This window comes from Lynx canadensis, chromosome D2, assembly GCF_007474595.2.
Source record: "Lynx canadensis isolate LIC74 chromosome D2, mLynCan4.pri.v2, whole genome shotgun sequence".
Classification (NCBI taxonomy): Eukaryota; Metazoa; Chordata; class Mammalia; order Carnivora; family Felidae; genus Lynx; species Lynx canadensis.
Window position 1 is genome coordinate 52,102,125 of NC_044313.2, and position 24,425 is coordinate 52,126,549.

The 24,425-nt window shown below is 41.7% G+C and overlaps 1 protein-coding gene across 5 annotated transcripts in view; it reads right to left on the bottom strand.

Annotated features, from left to right (window-relative positions):
* Positions 1–4,150: 4,150 nt before the first annotated feature.
* The window catches only part of KAT6B (lysine acetyltransferase 6B), a 189,646-nt gene continuing 169,371 nt past the window's right edge, over positions 4,151–24,425 (bottom strand). For all 5 annotated transcript variants that reach the window (XM_030334026.1, XM_030334025.1, XM_030334027.1 and 2 more), the window contains 5 exons: positions 15,274–15,505; positions 14,810–14,969; positions 13,830–14,210; positions 10,819–11,110; positions 4,151–8,269 (listed from right to left, as the gene is read on the bottom strand). In XM_030334026.1, the coding sequence (XP_030189886.1) occupies positions 5,742–8,269; positions 10,819–11,110; positions 13,830–14,210; positions 14,810–14,969; positions 15,274–15,505 (3,593 nt within the window). In that variant the 3' untranslated portion in view covers positions 4,151–5,741. The remainder of the gene's footprint in view (positions 8,270–10,818; positions 11,111–13,829; positions 14,211–14,809; positions 14,970–15,273; positions 15,506–24,425) is intronic.

The window sequence follows — 24,425 nt, forward strand, 5'->3', positions numbered from 1 at the left end:
GCACTTGGAGAAACTCCTTTCATTTTGATTCTAGTCAAAGCAACACAGGCTTGTTTTCAGTCATACCAGAAAGCATTTGCAAATGTGTTTGCTGTGGAATGGGAGAACAAGGCAGCCAGGTGAGCTCAGGTGTGGAATTTCCCTGCCCCTGAGAGCTAAGCCAGGTGCCCTGCCTGTGTGATTTTCATTCTCGAGGAGAAAACAGCAGGAGACATCAAGCATATAGAGATGGCTTCTGGAACCAGGAACCCTAAACTAGACAGAACCCAAAGAGAAATGCTGATGGAGATGCCAGAGGTCAAGGACCAGAAACGAAAACTGCCCGGAGAAAGCAAAAAGAGTGTGATAAATGCCTGTGGAAGAAAATATGAAAAGGGGCTTGGTCCTTCGATTTGGTTATGGTTTTCAGCAGAATGAAAGAGGAAGTTCTTGATGGAGGAAGGATAGTGTCGGGGGGCCCAGCAGCCTTGTAAAACTTCCCTGTGAGTTTAGGTGGGCTGCCCTGATTTTGTGCCACAGGAGAGGACTTGTGGCTTGGGCCCTTGGTGGCTGGGCCTGGCTTCCTGGGACTGCTCTGAGAGAGTCATCGTGGTCCAAGAGTAGTCAGGTCCTCATAAGGACTTGGATCTGAGTGTGAGGGGAGCCATACACAGGCTTATGGGAAAGAGATATAGACCAAAAGGAGGTCTAGGGTCCCAGAGGCACCTACCTGGACTTTCCCATCACAGGATTCCAATAACCCACTCAAAACTCATTTATCTCCTAGGTCTAATATATTCCTCATCTAGAAAGAAATTAGTATTTCCATTTTAATGAAATATTACATTTAATACATCATAATGACATACTTACATTTAAATGAATCCATTGTGGGATGTATGGTAGGATGAAATGCTGGTGTTCTCTTGAGCTTCTCTATACTTTCCTACATGGGCCCATCTCTTTGTGGGGCTGTGAGTCTTACTGAGGACAGCAGGAGCAGAGAACTTTAAAGTTGGAGTTCTGGTCTCTGCAAGATGGCTCCTGGGGGCCAGAGGTGGGAGAAAGGAGGAACAGAAATTTTTGCAAAAGCATTTCAAGTCTTCAGAAGTAAATTATTTATTTGGCCAATAAGTATTCATTGAGAACCTACCGCATGCCAAAAATTGGGTTAGAAAGCCAAAAGTAAAAACAAAAAGGCATGTTGTGATAAAGTGCAATGAGGCAAACAGGTACTGAGGTGAAGGACAATTGGGGATGGGGTGAAGACCTGAGGAGATGGGGTGAGCTGAGACTTGAAGGAGCACACCCTCCAAAGGGGGAGTCATTCTAGGCTGAGGAACAGAACAGCCCTGGTGAAAGCCCCAGGGTGATAAAGAGGTATATTTTTGAGGAAACGCCCCTCAGTGAAGCTGGAGCCCATAGGTAGGGGGAAATTGGAAGACGTTGGTTATAGAAGCTAGATTCTATTTCAAGTACAGAGAAAAGCCACCGAATGGTTTTAAGCAGGGGAATGGTATGACCTATGTTTTAAGGAGATCACTCTGGCTGAAGTATGGAGAATGGATTGTTGGGAATTAAGAAGGGAGGCAAGAAGACCAGACAGGAAGCTTTTGGAACCCTAGACAGGAGAGGATGGTGGCCTGGACTGAGACAGCTCCAGGGGACTACTACTCAAGATTATTTTGGAATTATCCTGGAGAGTCGACAGAACCTGATGAGAGGGCAAAGAAAAATGAAAGCTATTGATTCGGTTTCTTGCCTGAGTATGGAGATGAGGTTGGCCAGGGCAGAAATGGGGGGAGAGGGCTGGAGATCACCAGTTACGTCTGTAAGACATACATAAAGTATCCCGTGTCATTGGACCTTGAATCTAGGAGCTCAGAGGAATGTTCACAACTGGAGGTGTAATTCTGGGTGTTATCTGTGCGTAGGTGGTGTTGGAACTCATCATCCTGGGTGAGATAATGAGAAAAGGGAGGAAGTCCCAGGCCTGAGTGCTTCAACATCAGTGTTTAGAGCTGGGCCTGGGTGGCAGAGGGAGAACCAGGAAAGAGGACAGAGAAGGAAGAAGAAAAACCAGGAGTGTGGAATTATGGACACCTGGGCACAGTTTCATAATTTAACAGTACTGGTAGTCTGTTGACTGTACACTGGAGACAATGCTTGCTTATAACAAAGTAAAGTTTATTTGTATGGCACTTAATAGTTCCTGTAGCATCGTGAATTTGTTAGCTGAGCCTTGAAATCAGAGAGATGACAACTTACGGTCTTTTCAGAGTTACGTGTAGGAAGAAGAGCTGCCATTTGGAGAATTGGGTTTGTTTCAGCTTCCAAATGTTAGCTGAGTGAGTTTGGGCAATTAAGATAGGTTCTTTGAGCCCCATCTCCTCATCTGACACCGGAGACAATGGCCCCATTTCCTGCACAGGGTAGGCGTGTGGATCACGTGGGAAGGCTGTTTATGAAAGCTTGGTAACAGTATTGTGAGTCATCATTTCTGAAACAGAGTGTCGGCAAGGAAGGCCGATGCCTTCACACCTGGGTAGGCACCGCTTGAGCGATTCAAAAGAAAAGGTCAACAGCTGATGACCACTCAAGACTCTTATAAGGTAAATGAAAGAACAGATTACTGGGCTTAAAAAACATGGCTTGTTAATGAATCTCAACCTGATGGTGACTCCATTTCAGTTCTGATGAATCCAAGTTCCTGTTTTCCAGGATCCTTGGTGTCACATTTTGGTCTGAATTGCTTTCTCTAGTGAGAGTGGGTGAGTAAGGAAGAGTGTGCAGTGTTCTGAGGCCACCTCAGATCAGCAGTTTCTCTCCCCCAAGCCTTTCTGTTCTGCCCATGAATGCTGGAGATAGGGGCCAGCAGAGGGGGTCCTGTACCTGGATATGCTGCAGTCCCTTGGGAGCCTATGACACAAGGAGTCCCTAGTAGTGTTCTTGGATTCTGATCTGGTAGGTCTGGGGCAGTGACCAGAACTTGCCCACAAGCTCCCTGGAGGACTGTGAGGAAGGCAGGGTGTGGGGGTGATGGAACCCCAGTTTCACACAAACCACAGGGTGTGATTAGCAGGCCATGGCAAAAGGAAAACACAAGGGAATCTCAGTCCCAAAGGATCTCAACAGAAGAGGAAAGAGACTACATATGTGAAGGTTTCAAGATGGGGCCTGTGGAAGCTTCCATATCAGCTTGTTAGCAGGCCTCCACCCCAGCTCTTAGGCTCAGGCAGCCTCTTGCCTGACAGGTGAACCCACTGGGCTAAGATTCATGGCTACTCCCTAACTAGCGGCACACCATCACCTCCCTCTCTGAAGCTGGATTAGGTTTTCCTTCCTATTAGTTTCTCTTCTTCCCTTTGTGACTAAAGCCCTTGCAGAAGTGTCTTTTCATGAGCTCTCCCTCAGCCACTACAGAGAATTCCCTCACGGACTGGGCATTTGTGGAAAGAAAGGACCTAAAGACAACGTCTTGCCAGACGCTAAACCCAGAACGCTTTGTAACTGTGAAGGAAACCTAGTAAGGGTGAGAGCGCAAAGCAAAACCCCATTGGGCCTCCTCCCTCTACAGTGTCCTGTGATCCTGGGGCATGTGCACTAGCCTGCCTTTTCGGTTTTATTCTGAGTCTACTTGAAAGTTTGTGTCTATGTCTATACAACACTTGATTTGTGTTGAACCACTGATGGAAAAACGTTCTCCCTCTGCGTGATATAAAAGAAGTGACAGGAGAGTCGTGAGCACCCACATTTAGACACATTGGGAGCTTAATGGGCCAGTTCCCATGGATGCCAAGTGAGGCATTTATTTCTAGGCTAGAAGCTCAAATAATAAACTGTTTTAACAGTCAGACAGAAGTTTCTCTGAATGCCATAGAATAGTGTTTGTAAACAATGACTTTTTGTTTTTGGTCTAAACTTTAGACTCTAAAGAAAACATCCAATCATTCATTCACAAGAGCAAAACTTTCACACCTTTTTTTTTTTTTTTTTGAGATGATTTTTCAAACGTACAATCCCAAATTGGGTGTTTGGGTATTAACTTTTATAAAAATGAAGTTTGCTACCACTGTGCTAAGGCCCTGAGGGGTGTTTACACAGACGGTACAGATGAGGCAACTGAATATTTGTATAGGATCCCTTTGCAAATGAAGATCAAAGTCAAAAAGAAAAAAACAAATTCACTTTATTTTAAAGACAATGATTGGCATACAGAAGGTATGCACCAGCATAAAATAAACTTTCATGAAAAGCATTAAAATCCATTATAAATTAATTTATTAAATAGGTATTTGGTATATGTGATGGTTTTATTAGATATTACTCTTATTTATTGCCAACCCCCTCCCCCAAAGTCAAAACAAATCAGAAAATCTCATAACTCCAATTTACACTAAATAATTTATTTTCCCAAAATGTGTATGTGTTCTGAGATGTGACACATGATACAGTTCCATTGGTCATTCTCTATCAATCATAATATGACAGGACACAAGAGGCTAAAAATGGCTCATCATAATTTATTTTATGTTAAAATGTACAGCTTTTTTTTTGTTGGTTTTTTTTCTTCTTTTTTTTGAAGTGACTGACTAAAAAGAGAACAGATAAATACAAGAGTGTCGCTGGCTCCTATTTTATACAAGGATTACGCCTCTCCTGCTTGGCCCTTACAGTCACCCTGTACAGGTACAAAGGCTACAAAAAAGGAAGCAATATAAACAGACACAAATAACTTTTTTTTGCTTTTTTACATGCGATTTGTAAGCTTAGTTTGAGCTATTCACAAGCTACTTCTCTATTTTTCCTTAAAAAATAACTCCAATATTTTATAAAGATAGAAAAATCTACAGATGGAATGAAAATGTAAAGTTAGAGGCATTTCCATAAAATAGCAACTTTACACCAAATTCACTATTTTTTTTTAAATCCTGCCAAGTATTTGGACATATATGAAATGTTTCAAAACCTGACAGATAAACACTGAGATATGCTTCATTCAATAAACAGAAGTCTGCATTTATAAAACAGAAAGCTGCCTTTTTTCCCCAAAGAAATCTGTCACCAAAATGGAAAAGGGTCTCAACTTTACACCAAACATTTAGCAATAAAACCCCTTTTGACTAACCAAATGGGAATAGCTTTTATAGCTCTTTACAGTTTTATAATTAACAAAAATATAATTTTTTTTAAACCCTCAAATTAGGGCACCCTAATCAAGGCAAAAAACTTAAGAAATGGCTTACTGTTAGCACAACACTTGTACAGTACTACAAAATGCACTGTCACTAACAAAGACATTAGCGGCATGCTGAAGTGTCACCTTAAACAAAATATACAATAACTGAAATGCTAAAGGCATTTACATGGAGTGGACAGGGAAGAAAAAAAAAGTTCTAGGTTCAGTATTAAAACAGATAATTTGGTGGGGCGGGGCTTGATATCCACATCATTTCATGGAAGCAGGCACAACAAGTGGCTGCCTTCAAATTGTAGTCCAGAGAGGCCTTCCTTTGCAGAGAATTTCATATAAAAGTAACAGAAACAAAGATACCAAAAAAAGAAAAAGGAAAAAAAGAAAAACAACTTGTATAAGGCTTTCTGCTGCATACAGCTTTTTTTTTTTTTTTAAATAAATGGTGCCAACAAATGTTTTTGCATTCACACCAATTGCTGGTTTTGAAATCGTACTCTTCGAAGGTATTTGTGCAGATTCAATCCAATAGTGATGCCCAGGGGGATCTTGTGACTGCCCATGTTGCCTACCTTCTCATGTAGGACCCATTGAGAGACTGTTTGGACATGCCCGTGTTCATATAGCCGTGATGTCCGGGGGCCGTGTACATCATGTTACCATGGGGCGGGGTCTGCATTGGCTGCTGGGCATATGGCTGGGTTCCCATCATGCCCATCTGCATCTGCATAGGGTATTGGGGTGTTTGATTCATGTAGCCATGATTGCTGTGGTAGCCGCTGTTCATCATAGGCTGGGACATGCTGTACCCATTCATGGCATTGAGAGTATTCATGTTCATGTTCACAGAGTTGACATTGTAGGCTGGGGCTGGCATCAGGTTCACACTCATGTTCATACCTCTCTGCATCGTTAAAGTCCGTGCAGGACCCTGCATGGCTACAGTCTGGGAGCGCCCATAGATCTGAGACTGATGGGTGGCAGCGGCTGGTGACAGAGATGCCGATTTGGTTCTCATGGAGACGTGGCCCTTGCTGGCAATCTGGGTTTGCAGTCTTTGGCTGTGAGAGATGCCAATGTTTGATGCAGCCATGTTCCGTTGCAAAAGAGGCGGTGGCAGATTCATCGGAGGAGGAGTCAGGTTGGGGGGTGGGGTCATTGTAGCTTGTGCTTGGGGTCCCCCAGGGACAGAGTGCGGAGACTGAGAAAGCTGGACAAGCCCTGTGTTACTTAATGGTGTGGACAAAGAGGCACTGTTTGCATAGGAAGTTACAGCAGCGGAATGGCTGTAAGGCAATGAATGATCAATAAGTGTATTAGTTAACTGCTGTAGTTTGGCAAGGCTGAAGGTGGCTGATGGCTGTGGGTAATGCCCAGCCCCAAAATCACTCTGACCCATTCGTTCATATAAGCCAATGTTGGCGTTGCCAGTCTCAGGGATGTCGGCCAGCTGCATCGGTGGGGTGAAGTTAGCGGCCATGCTACACTGAGCCAGCTGCTGGCTGCTGCTCGGAGGCCTCTCCACCACACAGCCTTGAGGAGATTTGACGCTGCAGGTTGGGGGAGAACTGATGCTGGTTTGCTGCAGCATGCTGCAGCTCCCACTGATGTTGGACATCTGCTGGGTGACAGCACAGCTGCTCTGTGTCAGATTGCTAGAGGTGAGGTTGCTATAGGAGCAGCTGTTCTGTGAAGAGCCGTTTCCGCAAATGCTGCCGCCCATGGTAGAATCATAGCTACTAGGGTTCTCGTAGTTCTCGGTTGTGCTCTCGATACTGCCCAGGTCACTAAATCCACTGTCCACGACTTGCTGGGAATGATCTGAAACTGACGGGACATCCATCATTGGACTGGTTTCCATGTTTTGCAAAGACGGCACGGAGATGGCACTTTGATCCGGGCTGATTTGGGCATAGCTGTTTTCCAGGGCAGGGACACTTGGGCTGTTGACAGAACGTACTGACTGGCCAGGATGGGAATGGACGGATGAAACTGGGCTACTGTGGTCTGACTGCTGGCAATCATCTAGAGTGGCGGCTATCTGTGGGCTTTGGTCTGCATGGGTGTAGTTTTGTAGGCTTCTGCAGGCCTCTTGAGTCTCAGCACAATCCTGAAAAGTGTCGTCCTGTTCACTATTCTCCTGGGTCAAAGATTGAACTGCCTGAACGGTCTCAGAGTCAATTTCCATGGCCGTCGTGTTTCTCTCTTTGAACTCAGAATCCACTTCTTCGCCACTCTTTTGGTCCTGCTTCTGTGCCTGTTCTTCTGGGGATTCCTCATCAGATTCAGGTGCAGCTTCAGTGTCTCCAGAAAGCTCCTTAGGTTCACTGTTACACGCAGCTGCAAGGTCAACGCCACACTCCATTAGGACCTCTGAGTTCGAATGACTAGGCTGGACACTAAGGTCTAAAAAAGCCTCCTGGTTTTCTAGTACTTCTTTAAAGGATTCTCTTGGGCGTTCTTCCTTTTCTGCTTCTCCACACTCCATGTGACTGTCATCTTCATCATCTGCTTCATGACCCTCATTGTGAGATGGCTCTTCATCCTCTTCCTCCTCCTCTTCATGATCATCCAGAGGAACAGGGTCTTCTTTGTCCGTGAAGACTTCTGGTTCCTCTTTTTCCTGATTTTTAGCACCACCTGGGTCTTTTTCTACATTTTCTTCTTCTTCCTCCTCTTCCTCTTCTTCTTCCTCCTCTTCTTCCTCCTCGGGTTTGATTAGATCATCTTCTGGTTTTTCACCTGGTGATTTATTTGGACTTATCGGTGCACATGTTTCATCCCTTGTGTTTTCATCCCGAGGCAGCAGGGGTTCCACGGCTTCCTTGACTTCCTCCTCAATCCTGGTGGGAGTAGGGCTGGTTTTGCCTTCTGGAGTCTCCTTCTGTTCTTCTACTGTTATCTGGTCATCAGGTTCCATGGGTGTTTCTGGCGGGGTGTACAAGTTCAGTTTAAATCCGGTCTTCCTCTCTTTGTTTGGCCTCCACTTAGATAGACTACGTTTTGTTCCTTTTGGCCACACTTGTTTGCACTTTAGAGGTTCAAGATTGTCTCTACTGCCTTCTTTCAAGTTATCTGTATCATCATCCATATTGTCTTAGCGAGGAGACAGAGAGAAACGAGAGGAAGAAAAACAAAGTCTTAGAAAGCATAACCTTGAACAACTTGAATTCATTCTTTTCAATTAATCAGTAAACACTGCTTTTGATTTCAAGAGTCGATGATAAAGACATAATCAAAACGAATACAGAATCATATTGTGCTATAAACCGAGTAAACAGTCCAGGTCTGGGAAAGTAATATATGTATTGTATATTCCCTCTCTCCCCTTCCCTCCCGACCTCTGACAGAAAGTTGTGCTTTTTATAGAAAGCACATGGATACAGACAACTATAATACTCTTATTTGAGTTTAACAAATAAGACATTCTCTGATGTAAAAGCCTGGAATTCATTCCACAATGTAAAATGAATAGAAGCCTAACTCACATATCTGTCCTGAGAAAGTAAATTTCTGTTTGTGGACATTTACTAGATTTAAATGATCTCGGATGACATTATTTACTTTGATTTGAATGTTCTCTCTGACATAAGAATAAACTGTGTACCTCCGAAACAAATGAAGACATAACTCCAAAATACAAATGCATCTGTTATCTATACTAGAGGATCATCATTTTTGCATGATACAAACTATGATGTAGTTACCATGAAACGATTGAATATTTAAACAACTGGCATTCTTTTTATCACTAATTCTGTCCACATTGTATTTTGATCAATTTGTTGCTCAAATGTAAGGTTTGAATATTAAAGTAAATAAGAAACAAACCAAAACTGTCATGTTCATTTTAACTCAGCTAATATTATTTTTACTGTACCTTTACACACATATGAATATAAACCAATTTGTAAGTATATTTGTAGAAATATAAGCAAGCAAACAAATAAATATATGAATAAATGCAAATATAAAATACCTAAGTCTTCATGAGACCTTTAGAAAGTTAAAGCTCAAACTCATCTCCTGGAGGAGTCAATGTAAAGGAAAAGCTTTACAAAGAAAAATAGCCTTATTACAAACATTACTGTGGAGAACAAACAGAAGATTTTACATTCAATGTGGAACAGAGATCTTTTTTTGTCAGAATGGAGGGATTTCTAATCCAGTCAGTGCAGAGCAGGGTAAGCCTTAGCTCATTTATGTAATAAAAGGATTACCCATAAACTTACCTGCAAGTACTACACTCAAATTGGCTAGCTGAGAACACATCAGTGATGTAGAGGGATTCCTTCAGAAGTTCAAAGTACAACACCCAATTAACAGTCACTGCAAGATGCTCAAATGATTTTATTTCTATTCACAGTAATAACCATGCCAGTGCCCCTGGAGTCCACATGTTACTGGACCTACAGCTTTTGTAGGAACACCTCTCTAAATCAGAAGATGAGTTTTCTGATGATTAATTTTTTAAGAAAGAAGATCTTGAAAGGAATCAGAAGTAATATGGCCACTTAGGATTTTAAAGACAAATGGCACAAAGTGGAGAATAAAAGGTAGTGATGATTCATTTACAGGCTCCTGAGAAGGGAGTTAAGAACTGGAAATAAGGCTCAATGTCCACACAAAAAATGGTGTCTTGCTATAGTTTGTTGTTGTTGTTGTTTGTTTGTTTAAAGAAATGGGGTGGGTGGGGGGGAAGGCTTGAGATTCTTTATACCCCGGGCAAGATGTTATTCCCTCAGGACACTACTGTATGTAGTAATAGTATACCTATTAATTATAAAAGTCAGGAAGATGCTTGCTCATGCCCTTAAAGTTGTGACTTTTCAAAAGCAAGAGAGATACCTGCAGTTCCCAAAGAAATGAGATGGCCTCTTCCTAGATGGAAGAGATGTTGGAATAAGTTTTTAAATACAGTCCTTTCAGCTGTAGAGTGGATAGATTGCCCCACAAATCCTCATGATTCAGCTGGGAGCTTAAGTTCCCAGCCCAAAAGGCAAGGAATGGTTGCTTTTAAACTGGATATCAAAGTTGATTCACTGGTGTTAGTATTTGTTTTTAGAGGATGGGGTGGGGTGTCTCTGCCAACAGCAAATTTTGAATTAGTAATTTAAAAGGAAGGACAATTTCCTGATTTCTACATTATCCTATATTATCAAAGCTAATACTGATGGTGTGGGTGAGTTGAAATGATTCTTGATAATAATATATCCTAAGACACCACTAATTATAAGATGTGCCATCGATTTTTTATAGGAAAAAAGAAATTATTGCATTCAATGCTCACAGTAATATAAACCCTGATTCTGGAAATATTTAATGTGAAAAAAAGCACTTAGTAGAATCAAGGAGACACAGTGTATTTCTTACTGAGAGACTTCAAAGTTTTTGAGGACAAGCCAATTTCTAAGATGAACCCACCTAGAGGAATGTTCTGGCCTTAGAAGTTGTTTAAAATAAAATTCAATTCCAGGAAGAAGGGATAGAACCTTTTATGAATGAGAATAGACAGATGAGCACTTATTCCTGGTGGGTCGACACAACCTCAGAGATGCCTTCGGGTATAACTTCAGGTGCCTGCCTTTTGGCAGTAACACACAAGATATTCACAAGGATAAGATTTTTATAATTCTTCCACTTACTTCTACAAGGGTCAGCATTCTTAAAACAATGATTGTCTTTTTCTTCCTCTTCCTCTGTTTTTCTTTTCTTCCCAGGCTGATGTTGGAATGCTTTTCTCAGGACTGGCTTCCCTCCATCTTCCTCCACTTCAATCTCACAGGTAGGCTCCAGGTGCGGCATTGGTCTCTCCTCATCTGAGTTGTCAAAGGGCTCATTCAGTACTTCTGTCGTCTCAGAAATGGTCTCAGTTGTTACACTGCTGTTGATCCTCCTGCGTTTACGACCCCTTTTCTTCTTTAGTACAAAAGGCCGCTGAAATTAATTCCAAACAATACATAAGAGCTCATGAGAAATTAAATGGTTGAGTTGATATGCAGCAAACATGTACTGAAGGCATGTCTCAGAATCTTACACGTAAAGACTTCTGTAATGCCTTTGTACTTAACCTTCCATTTGATGTTTAACATCCCTCTCGGGCTCCAACTACACAGGCAAGTGTTTTCCAAATAAAACAGTTGTTTACTCAAGAAGATGCTTTGAGAGGGAACATCACCGCAGCTGAACTGTAGACTTTAAAAAGCTAAGGTTTGCTTTTCTAGAATATATTTTCCTATGGTACTTGCAGACTTCAATATTCTACATTATAGCTATTAAGTCCTCATGGACACAAATGTTTCCATAAATGTTGCAATAACCAACTAGCCACTGGGTCACTCATTTAATACTTGATAACTGTTCAAGGAGCACCTTCTCTATGCAAAATGCTACAGGAAGTTTGATGGCATACAAGGTTAACCTAATTGTTCCCTATTTCATAAGACTTCAGGAACAATGAAAAGGGAAGAAGATAGGGTACTAGAAGAAAGGATTATTTAATGTTTAAAATGTTAAGAGAGTCATGTATTGGTGACTACAGGGATGTCAGCAACTGACAACTTTATAAAGTATTTTATTATACAAGGCATCTAAAAAATTAAAAGACATGTGAAATCTGTCCTATTTATAGAAGATACGAAAATTTTTTTTCTGACTGTACTACAGATTGGTAGCAATTATAAAATACTTTTGCCCATGCAAAAAAGCATTTAATGAAACAAAATTAAAATATAGGAATAACAGATTTGCTGCTTAAATGGAATGTGTCAATAGTGGGCCTGAAAAATTATTTAAAATATATTGCAAAGAAGGTTCAATATGCTTGGTTAAAACTCAAACTCTTACGGTGCCTGGGTGGCTCAGTCAGTTAAGTGTCCCGACTCTTGATTTCGGCTCAGGTCATGATCTCACGCACGGTTCATGAGATTGAGCCCCATGCACTGGGCATGGAGCCTACTTGAGTTTCTTTCCTTCTCTCTATGCCCCTCCCTTGCTCACATATTCTTTCTCTCTGTTTCTCTCTAAAGAACAACAACAACAACAACAACAACAACAAAAACTCAAAGTCTAAGTAAACTGTATCCAAGAATTACTGTTGCTCACATTAACTCTCTGAATGTTCACGTATAAACCTGATAATCATATTCTGTAATTAACATTTATGGTTATTAACACTCCCAGTTGGCCTGCCCTCCCTAACTCACTAATTTTCCCAAACGTGAGTACAACCAATGTAAAGAACTAGTTTTCTTTATTTTTTTAATGTTTGTTTATTTTTGAGACAGACACAGAGTGTGAGCAGGGGAGGGGCAGAGAGAGACGGGGAGACACAGAATCTGAAGCTGGCTCCAGGCTCTGAGCTGTCAGCACAGAGCCTGATGCGGGGCTTGAACACATGAACCGCAAGATCACGACCCAAGCCGAAAAGTCAGACGCTTAACTGACTGAGCCACCCAGGCACCCCAAAGAACTAGTTTTCTTTAAATTGAATCAATTTATATGATGGGAGTCCATATCGTACCTTGGATAATCCTGGTTTTGTTGTTTTTAAAACAGATTTCTTTTGTAGTATACATAATACCTGAATAAATTTGTCTGGTAAGAAATCCAAGATTACTCACAAGTCTGAAGTTTACTTTATGGAGAGCTCTTTTCTACCCCTTCCCCACAGCTGCCCTTCCATTAAAAGACTATCAGGCTTAGAAGAAAGCGCACCAAGCTGGGATTTACAACAGCAGGTACTTTGACGCACAGTACATAGGATGGCCTTGGGGCGGAGCTGCAACTTGTGTTATTTCTGTAAGTCTTAGCTATACTAATAATATCTGGTTCCTTACTATGTCACAGATAGATACTGAAGACAAAAATATCAGATCTGGGTTAAACAATCACCTAAAGACAAGATCAATTTTTTACCTTGTGCACAAGGTATATCTACAGTGACCACCAGGCTATGAGCAATTGTGTACTTGGCCACCAATGCAAAACATCAGCATCAGTATGGAGAGCCTGAAGTACCTTCTAACAATTCTATGCGAAGAACAAGAAAAATATTAATATTTTTCTGATAATATTTTTCTTGTTCTTCGCATAGAATTGTTAGAATATTATAATATAATGTTATCTATCTACATAATATAGAATAAATTTATTTATATCTATATAATATAAAATAATATAATCTATATAATATAGAATATTATGATAAGAAATAATATTATCAGGAGTGCTGGGGTTGGAGTCTGAGCACTGATCTGGCTCTAGCTCCATCTCTGTGGAGCTGTATGACCTTGGACAAGTCTCCTAGCCTTCCTAGGCTTTGGTGTTTTCATCAAAACACACTGAAGGGTGGTTGAAGTGCTCTCCAGGGTCCTTTTCTGTTCGCATAGCCTGACTTCTCTAGTCCCACAAACCAGCAGGTGGCAGTAACTACTAGACTAGGAAGCCCGCCTGTCCCTCCTTTAACAAAACAGCACTAACCTCAAAAAGTAAACACAATCATGACTGTAAGATAAAGGATGATGATATATGATCAGCAGGACTCAATACAGACTACTTCTAAAGAATAGAGAGTGAAACAAATACTAATAGAATGTTTGCAATGACAAATAAGATTTGATTGAAACTGACTCACTGAAAATCTAAACACACATACCTTTCTCTTTATAGCAACTGATTGTGGTTTAGTCAATCTTGGAGGAGAACTCTGAATATTTTCTTCTTCCTCCTCCTCTTCCTCCTCTTCCTCTTCTTCCTCCTCCTCTTCCTCCTCCTCCTCCTCTTCCTCTTCCTCCTCCTCCTCCTCCTCTTCCTCCTCCTCCTCCTCCTCTTCCTCCTCTTCCTCCTCTTCACTGCTCTCTTTAGACAGCTCCATAAGCTGTCCTCGCTCCCCTGCCACTGGCCGGCTCTCCGGGGAATGCAAATATTTATTTTTCGATTGTACTTTTGCAGGTGATTGCCTACTGTTCGCTCTAGAGGACAGGATTTCTTGCTCCTCCTTTTCCCAGCAGCTAGCTTGTTCCATTAGCCGCTCGGCCTAAGGGGGGGGGGGGAGGGTAAAAATGGTGGGCCAGTGAAAGGGCAGTTAAGACAGCCTCTAAGGATCAAAGGCAAAGGATCTCTTAAGTTGTTTCTGAACAGAACAGTCAGCCAGCCAAGCAACATTCCAGCTGCATCATCTCAGGACTCTTTTGCATCAGTTAGGATAACAAATCAAAGAAGATTGGGTTTCATGGGATATTTAGCAGTATTAATGATGCAGCGAATTGATTTGAGTCCTTTATCACTACATTACATGCTCACTGGCATGGAGCACTTTAAGCAAGTTCATAAACACAAAGAATCGATTGACATTGCAGCCTTGGAGCTCAGCACCAAATGTGATCTGATTACATGCTGTCAGTAGTGAAAAATGCTGCTTTGTGATCAATGATAAATGTTTCATTTTTCATACTCAATTCAATAAAATTATCATGTCTTACCATGCAACCTCAGTTAGGATAAATTAGTGCCATATCATTTCACAAGCTCTTTCTACATAACCAAGCCTTTGACAACGATGTTAATGACTTTCTCAGCCTAAGAATGCTGCAGGAGTGAAGTCACACAACTTAGGCAGACGAAGTCAATCATTACCTCTTTCTCAGCTTCGCGCTCTTCTTCAGAAACTGCAGCATTAGAAATTAAAATTGGGGTCCATCTTAGACTCTCTGGATCAAGTTCATTGGTCCGGGAACAGGTTTTCAGCTTTTCCATGTGGCCCAGTATCAACTTTTCCCTTCTAATGATGACAAATCTGTAATGTGATGAGGCAGAACAAAGTGCAATCAAAAGCTGAAATTTCATTTCACCTACACACGTTGACAAATGCTACTAGGTTAGGAAAAATCAGAGAGCTCATCAATGAAAAAATATAGCAAATTGAAATCTGACCAGCAAAACAGTATCATTTCCTGTTTTCTGTTTAGGAGAAAGGTTTTGATAATACCTTTGGGGGAACCTCTTATCTTAAACTGGAATGAGGCCACCTAACTCCTGGGACACTTTCTGGTGTAAGATGCTTGAGAGGCAGCCAGTGATGCCCCGGCATCGGTACTCACCTGCCATCCCTCTTGTCAATCATATGGAGGTGCTGCAGAGTGGTGGCGATGTCATGTGGGCACATGCCTGTAGCTCTGCTGATCGCCTTGATGCTGATGTGCCTCTCCTGGTGGTGGTAGAGATATTCTAAGATGACACTCTTCCAATAGGCCAGGTAGGAGAGACGGCCCAGATCGGAGAGTGGCTTTTCAGGAGACCCTGCTTGGCCTTCTCTTCTAGAAAGCAAATAGCCTAGGGCAGAAAAAGCCAAAGATGACTTCACCGTGGTGTTTTTAGACATTGGGATAGGGGCCCCTCAAAATAATATAAGTAGCAATAAGGTAAAAACATCACATCAAACTTTATGTATGCAGTCTCTTCCCAGTTATAGTGATTTGATCTCCATGAAGTTTATGCTTATGAATCCTTTACAGTAGCACCGTAAGTCAATTCACATTGCTAGAGGCTGCATTTCAAATATACGTCATGGCATATTTAACAAAGCTAAGGTTGAGGACGTTACTTCTGATAAATTTCAACATCCAAGTTTCCCACCAGCTTTAGATTTTCTCAAAATCGAAATGTCAGGCACTTAGAAATCCTGTCAAGGGACCACCCTAAACATTAATGGGCAAGTTGTTTTCCACAGGAAGGACCTAATGACCCTTTGACAGCTGGATCTTAATAAAAGAGAAGGGTCTCTGTTGACTCAGATTCTATATTGCTTGTTACATTTAACTAGCCGGCTGATCTGAAGCTTTGTTTTAGGACTAATAAAAGAATGTCTTTTAAGTCGACTGCTGCAACTCACATCAGCTCTACTAGCTCTATTTTCACCTCTTTCATGTAAATTAATTTATAATCCAACCCCAGAATGTTGCTCCCACAAATTAAAACAAAACAACCTCCTTAAAACAAACTGTTTTATGTATACTCAGGAAATCCCCGAGCATGGTAAGCTTCTGAATATGCGTTCTGCAGCATTACTGTGAAGGTTCTTGGCAAAGGGATTTTTTAAATGATTTAAAACTTTAAATCCACTTGAAGGTAATGAATGAAAGCTGGCGGCTGTCTTGGTAATTAAGAGCCACTTATGGAGTAGAGAAGGAATGCTGTAAACTAATGATGTCTACCTTGCTCTAATTATCAATTTCAATAGCCTCACCTTCATGAACTTCCTAAATTTAAACAAACATCAACCACATACAGTAGGTGGCAGCAATTACAAAATCATGCTGCTCTGTAAACCACCCAAATCTTCAGCATTTTTCTTCTTTATCTACATTTCCAAAATGGCTGCATTCTCAAGAATTTTCTCAATTTTGGATTTTTTCTTAGAAGGACAAAATCAAGCCTCTGATGCATTTTCCTATCCCTCAAAATCACTGTAAATAATGCAGAAATATAGAACAAGAAACCCAAACTGACCTACACCCTATAGGGGTGTAACCACAGCATTTTGCATTTTGATGGTTTTAATCTGAATGCCATGATAAAGAATAAGCACACATTTAACTTTAGGCTTTCCTGCAGTCTTTTGACTTATTTGTCTCTTTAACTCATGCTTAAGAGTAATGTATTTGATTGAATGGTAAACAAGCACCACCAAATTTTACAGTCAAACCACTGTCGACACGTCATTCAGCTGCATCCAGAGGCTTTCAAGAGCAGTGTGTCCGGAATGCTAACAGTGATGACCACGGTGCTGAATCCAGCCCAGATCATGCCCTGTCAATATGGAGAAGAGCTCTCTGTCGCTCAAGTACAAAGAGTGCCCAAACCCCAGAGCACAGATAATTGGCACATCCATCACCTGCCTCCTAAGTGCTTGGCACATGCTGAGAAATCTACTCAGTTGGCTGGAGGACCCGGCTCTGTACTACTGCGAGGGGAGAGGACCATAGTACCATGGCTGTGGAACTATCCCCTTGATCCGCAGTCCCTCACTGGTTCTTATCTGAACCTCCCAGTTAGGGACAGAAAGCCTCAGTCTCTCAGCTCAGCAGAAAGCTTTCTATACAATTAAAGTGGTCAGAAGGCGGTATGTGCCCTTCCTTCCTGCCTTAGGTTCTACTATGAGCAGTCTTACCCAGGAAGCACATGGATTTCTTTGTTCTGTCTTCTCTTCCCTCAGTCTCTACCCTGGGCTCAGCCAAAATCCCCCCAAAACATATTTTATACAGCTGCTCATGTTTTCACACCCCGAGGCAGTACAAATATAGCTTATCATGGCCTCAGCCTAAATTGGTCAGGCCACTGGAACTCTCAGGCAACCTGGGGTCTGTGGAGAGCCTTTAGGCATAAACTTTTCAGCACCTGCAATTCCCACCTCGCTAAGTGGCTGTCTCTTGGGACACTCTCGGACACAATCCGCAGTCTGTGGCTGACACTGCCACGGGAGAGTCCTGGGACTCGAAGGGGGTTGGGGAGGTGGTGGCAGGGAGCATGTGTACATTGAGCCCGGGAAGCCCACTGGATTTTCACAGCAAACACCTCCATATGGCACTAGTGAAGGCTACAAAGCAGGAAGGTTACCAACACCTGCCAGCAAGTGGTAATTTCCTGGGTGCTGGGGAAGAAAAACTGCAAGCCAAAACTCCAACTAGAAAACATCAAGCAGGTCTTCAGGGATGATGTGCACCAGCATTTCAGACCACACAATGCCATGGTCCAAAGGCATCACTGCATTGCCTGATGTTAGTTTTTCCTTCTCTGACTCATGAGACCCTTGAGGGTCTTATAGCAATGGAAAGAACTTGCATTAAGCTGAGAGCCATTTATGAGTCCACGAAGTCTCCTCCGAAAGGAGAAATGTTTAGATTAAATGCAATTCATCTCCAAAATAAGAATGACCAAAGGTAAATTTCTGATTCCTTACTAGTTAAGTGAAATCACTTGTAATGTGTTAAAATGGATAGCTTAGAAGAAAAAATGTCCACGTCTACTCCATAGGTGGACTAGGTTGCTGCAATACAGAATTTAAATTTTACCTGCAGCACTTTCCCTCAAAAAAGTTGTAACTGGGAAGGCGTCTGGGTTGCTCAGTCGTTGAAGCATCCGACTCTTGATTTTGTGTCAGGTCATGTTCTCACAGTGTGTGACTCTGAGCCCTGCATCAGGCTCTGCAATCATAGTGTGGAGCCTGCTTGGGATTCTCTCTCCCTGTCTCTCTGCCCCTTGCTTGCTCATGCTGTCTCTTTCTCTCTCCCTCTCCCTCAAAAATAAATAAATAAACATTAAAAAAAAAAAAAAAAGCTGTAGCTGGTAGCACTTCACTACTCTGACCTTTTAACACGGAATGATTTAAATAATGAATTTCTAGCCATCTTTTGTTTCCTTCTACTTTTTTTAGGCTCCTCAAATCAGAATTACTATATAGCCAATTGACAGAACAATTTTTGGTAAGAACATTTAGTTCATTTAGTTGTTGAGTAATTATAGTGATGTGGTGATTTAATGTTACAGCTCTTAAATTTAACTTACCAAAAAGATTCCAAATAATTGATGTAAGATGCAGGGAAATAAAAAGCACTTATCTTGGAAGCCGGTGTATTATCCTGAAGATCTGAAACAAGTACACTACACCCCTGGTGAACAGATTCCCATGGTGCTCTCACACCTTTCCTTTTCTTTTTAATGTCTATTTATTTTGAGAGAGAGACAGAGCACGAGCAGGGGAGGGGCAGAGAGAGGGAGACACAGAATCCAAGGCAGGCCCCAGGCTCTTGGGGCCGATACGCAGCTCGAACTCATGAGCCGTGAGATCATATAACCTGAGCCGAAGTCAGACGCTCAAATGACTGAGCCAGCCAGGTGCCCCTCTCACACCTTTCCTTAACGGAGGACACTCTGAATCAGAAAACCTGAACTATCTCTGGGGAAACCTGGCTGTTCAGACTAAAAACAAAGTGGTGTTTGGAGGACAAATCCCAGTAGCTGCAGTATAATTAATTGCTGGTGAAATTATTACCTTTAAATTGTCTGTGAGCTAGAGGTGCAGGTGAACAGCACTTATTCTGTGATCAGGAGACTTGTAATTGGAAAATGGCCCATCAACTCTTCACCCACATCAACTATCTTGATACTACAGAAAGGTGGCTTTCTCTTTTGCTTCACTGGAACTACTTACCCAATGGAAGGTGAGGTCTCAGTTTTGGTGTATGGACCACACACTAATTCAAAAGATTATCAAGGTGTTTGCTTAAAGGGAAAGTTAAGACCAATGTTGTGTCTGCAAAAGGTAAGCATGTCTAAGCTGTACTGATTACGTAGGACCCAAATTTACCTCACCTCTGTTAAGGCTGACCTACTTGTAGGAAGAGAATCATGACTGCTTGTGTTTGAAATGGTTAAAGTGGTAGAAAGTTGCCTTTGTGTAAACAGATCTTTTAGGATAAGGAAGGAACTATCTGGACAAGGTCAAGATTTGTTTTTGCAGACCTAAATTCCCAAATTAATTGAGCTCCCAGCGTATTAACTGCAAGGCTAACCCTTGTTTAATGTGAAACATTCCTTCCTTTTAAACTAGTAATATTTCAAGATTGTAGGCTGGACCAGAAGTGGAATAATTTTCATGGATAAGGATTTCCCCCCACAAAAGCAGCCACTCTTCACTCCTGCACACCTTCATCTTCTACCATCTGGAACCAAACCATATGAACCTCCTCAAATACAAAGTGTGAACTCTGGCAAGCTACTCCCAATTCCCATCTGTCTGGATTGTGTGAGTCTGGGGTTACTGGCTGCTTTTAGGAGAAGATAATCTTCAAGGATTACACACCTTTCATCAGACACCTGTTTAGCTCAGCAAACCTTGCTGAAAGGTTCATTATCAGTAGACAGCACTGGGTTTGCAAGCCTGGGAACTGACACCAGGCCAGGGATTTATGGCAGGTCTTGAGCAGAGGAAATCAGATGGCTCTAACCATGTATCTCATGATTAAGGATGGAAATTCACTGGTCTGTGTCATCTGTTACTGGTTTCTAGGGTTAAGCAGCCCTGTGACCAAGTGGATGAATGGCGTGTTATCAGTTTAAATAGTGATAAAGAACCTGCTGAAATTTTGTGATGATTTTGCAATTAGTAAAAAAGGAAACTGAACCTTACTCTTCCTACTGTTTTCAGAGAACTAGAGTGCTCCAGATGACCTGTGACCTGCCTGATTCCTTACTACTTTCCATTTATTTTTTTATTTTTTATTTAAAAAAAATTTTTTTTAACATTTATTTATTTTTGAGACAGAGAGAGACAGAGCATGAACGGGGGAGGGTCAGAGAGAGGGAGACACAGAATCTGAAACAGGCTCAAGGCTCTAAGCTGTCAGCACAGAGCCCGACGCGGGGCTCGAACTCACGGACGGTGAGATCATGACCTGAGCCGAAGTCGGCTGCTTAACCGACTGAGCCACCCAGGCACCCATCCATTTATTAAAAGATATAGATGCCTCCCTAGCAAAAATGGAAATTTTGAATTTTTGAGATATTTTATACTTTAAGAGGTTGGTTTTGAAAATGTGAATGTTTAAGACATTTCTCTCACAATTCTATGGGCTTGAAGTAATTAATTACGTAACAACTTAGAGGAAATATTGCTTGACTTTTCCACAGACTTCTCAGTCTACTTCTTATAGAAGTCCCCCAGACTGGCAGTATCAGCATCACCCGGTAACTTGTTAAAATCACAAATTCTTAGACCTACGAACCAGAAACACTGTGGGAAGGCCCCAGCACTTCCGTTTCAATAAGCCCTCCAGGTGGTTATGATGCACACAAATTTGAGGACCACTGCTATAAATTCTGCTATGGAGCTGCTAGTTTTGATGAGGATGTTAAAACCATCGTATGCAATAGGAGAGCCACTGGATGGGAGGACTAAACAATCTCAGCTTGGCGAGGAGACCTTCCTCACCCAGCAACTTGGTGGTAGAGAAGTGGGTCCAGGAATCTCCAAAGCCCCACCAGACTGATATTTAGCAAGAGATCACTGAGTTGCTGAGTGGCTTTTTTCATAAATTCTATGCCTGTGCTTCTCAACCTTCATTATACAGTCACCTCTCATTACAACTCGATTCTGATTCAGTAGGCCGGAGACCCTACATTTCTAACAAGTTCCTATACTATGGGCCACACTTGCATTCCAAGGGTTTATATGTTAAATCAGTGGTTCTCAAAGTTTTTGGTTTCTAGACCTCTTTACATTAAAAAAAAAAAAAATTATTTAAGAGCTTCTGTTTATAAGAGCCGTTATCTATTAATTTTTTAGAGAAATTTGACAAATACTCATTAATTAAGAACCAATAAACCCATTAAGGGTTAACATATTTTTTACGAAAAAATATTGTCTAAAATTAAAAAAAATAGTGAGGAGACTGGCACTGTTTCATATTTTTCCAAATCTCTTCAATGTCTGGCTTAAGAGAGAAGCTACGTTCTCATATTTGCTTTGGTACTCAATCTGTTGTGATTATCACAGGTCATGAAAGTTCTTGAAAATGCCAATGTACATTCATAAGAGTGAAATGGACAAGTAGTACTTTAGTATTACTTTGAAAATAGTTATGACCTTGTAGAGTCCCTAAAAGGGCCTTAGGGATCCCCGGATCATACTTTGAGACTATCCGCTTTACATAAAAACTGACAAGAATTTTTAAAAGTTGGGCGCCAAGGCCACAGGTATTTTAAAACAATACGGCATTTACTAAATAAAGTATGGCAGGTCATAAGAGGCACTACAGGTTGGTTAAGAGCAAGGGTGCTAGAGCCAGACTGCCTGGAATGGAATCCAGGGTCTACTATGTACCAACTACGTGACGTTGGCTGGGCAAGTTATTTAATCTCTCTGTGTTTCAGGTCCCTCACCAATAAAATTTGGAGAATAATCATACCTATCTCTTAGGGTTATAGTAAGAATTAAACGAATAAGCACAAAGGATGCAGAACCATGCTTGGCATGTTACTGAAACACAACATAGGTGTTAGCTATTATCATTGTTCAACATAGTAAATGAATGAAATTTCAAGGTGATCGTTTGGGTGACCAGGTATACTTCATGTAGGGGAAAGGAAACGTGGACAAAAGGAAGAAGACTGACTGCTCTATAGGGTCAGATTAAGAAGAGCTTTTCTTACTTTTCCCTTAGGCATCTGAAAATCATTCCATTTACTCCAGTGCCTCAGACAAAAGTTCTCCTCCCCCTACCCCCCAGCTAACCACCCAAATATAAATTTAATTAAAGAAAGAAGCCATGAAAAAACCCCCACATATTCTGCCTCAATAATGATCTTAAGAAAGTGGCGACTGCAGTTCACAGCAAGAATAGTTCTGTGCCCCCCAAATTCCCTTTGGCCCTTAAGTCCTTAACTTCAAGGACTATCCTTAGGAAACAGCAAGCCCTTCAAACCACAATAACAATGACTGCTTGAGGGCGTCAGAAGAACCCTGAGACAGTCCCAGGACAGATGAAACAAAGACCCAAATGTTCTCGAAGACCCAAGTGTGTCCCTGGGAAAATGGTCTGAGCCTGTGAAACCCAGAGGAAGGAGACAGCGGGTCTCTGGGGAAGAAAGGCTGGTTACTCTGGGTCACAAACTAGACTGTCTCTCTAAGTGCCCTTTTAAGATCTCTCTTCTCACAAGCTCCTCATAGACTGCTTAGGATACTGGGCTCTGGCTCAGTTATGTGGAGGTACCTCTAGACTTTCTTATTGAATTGAGTACCACCCCCACCCCCCCGGCTTCCTGGCCAAGTCCACTGCAAGAGGAATGATGCTTCTTCAACCCTACCCAGTGGAAGGTGTGTATGGTAGAGGCATGACTCCCCTGCCGCTGTATGTTTGTGCACAACCTACAGATCATGCTGGAACTTAACAGATGAGTTCCATGATTCTGTGACTGGGTGTGGATTCCCTTGAAGGAGGTGGTCATTCTGTACGTCAGTCACCCAGGGAATGTAGGAACTCACCTATTATATGAAATAGGTGATGCACAAATAGGGCATCAGGCAGCAGGAAAGAGGATGCTCCTCCCTCTGTGGTGCCCTTTGAGGAGGGTGAAACACCTGTGAACAAGCTTCTGAATTGAGGATGACCAGGGCCAGAGACAGACCTCTATGACACAGTCAGAGGCCAAAAATGATTAATGGTAATTGTGTAACTGATAATCTAAATCACCAAGAATGTCTCTATTTCTCCTTTCTTTATCCTCTAGGCTAGCCCAGTGTTCTCAACCCTGATTGTACATTAGGATCACGTAGGGGCTTTTACAAACTACAGATGTCTGTGCCTTACCCCAATCTCAACTCTTGCTTCTTTCAGGCTAGTCTGGTCAGAGATGCATTACGGGTTATATTAAGCAAAGGGTCCCGAGGATGACACCATGGCCAGAATGGTAAACACCAATCCCCCTTCTCCACCTCTGCCACCCCAAAGGGCTATGCTAGTAGCAGTGGTGACTAATGACAAATCCAAGTAGATGGTGAATCCTGGGGGAAATGGACACATCTAAGAGTTGAGGCTAGGGAGGAGATGGTCACTGGGGAAAGAAAGCTCTGTGACAGACTTCACAGGAGTTTTATTTATTTAGACGTTTAAGGAATATTTGTTTATATATGGCATTGAGTCACCACACCAGCAAGGTTCTGGCCTGGTGGATTAGGAGAATATAATTTTCTGTTCCAAGAAAATGACCATATATGAAATAGATTCAGTCTCTCTCAATTTCCTTGCACCGCTGACAAAGGTTTAAATGATAACAGAACAAGAGGTCTCGTCAATATCACTTATTCCCAAACTAAACTGTTTGGGGAGGAATTTTTAAAAATAACTTTCTTTAAATATAACTGGGAAGTAACCACATTCTTCATGAAGCCCACTGCCTATTACAAATCTAACTAAAGCTCTGATTCACCCCCAGAGGCACATCTAGTTAGGTAATGATAAAGCACTATCATGGCCTTTGAATACAAATTTGAAAGACATGTCAGAATAATGCCCTCCTCTTTGACCTCTTTTGATTTTCCACAGCTCAAATCACTTTTAAATCCTGGCACGTTTTAGGAAAAACAAATTTACACACACACACAAAATTCTTAAGATGAAACTATTTGGCATTTTAAAATTATTTCCTTTCTTATAAATAGGTAAAAGTCCATGTGAGAGATTCAATCTGAAAAACT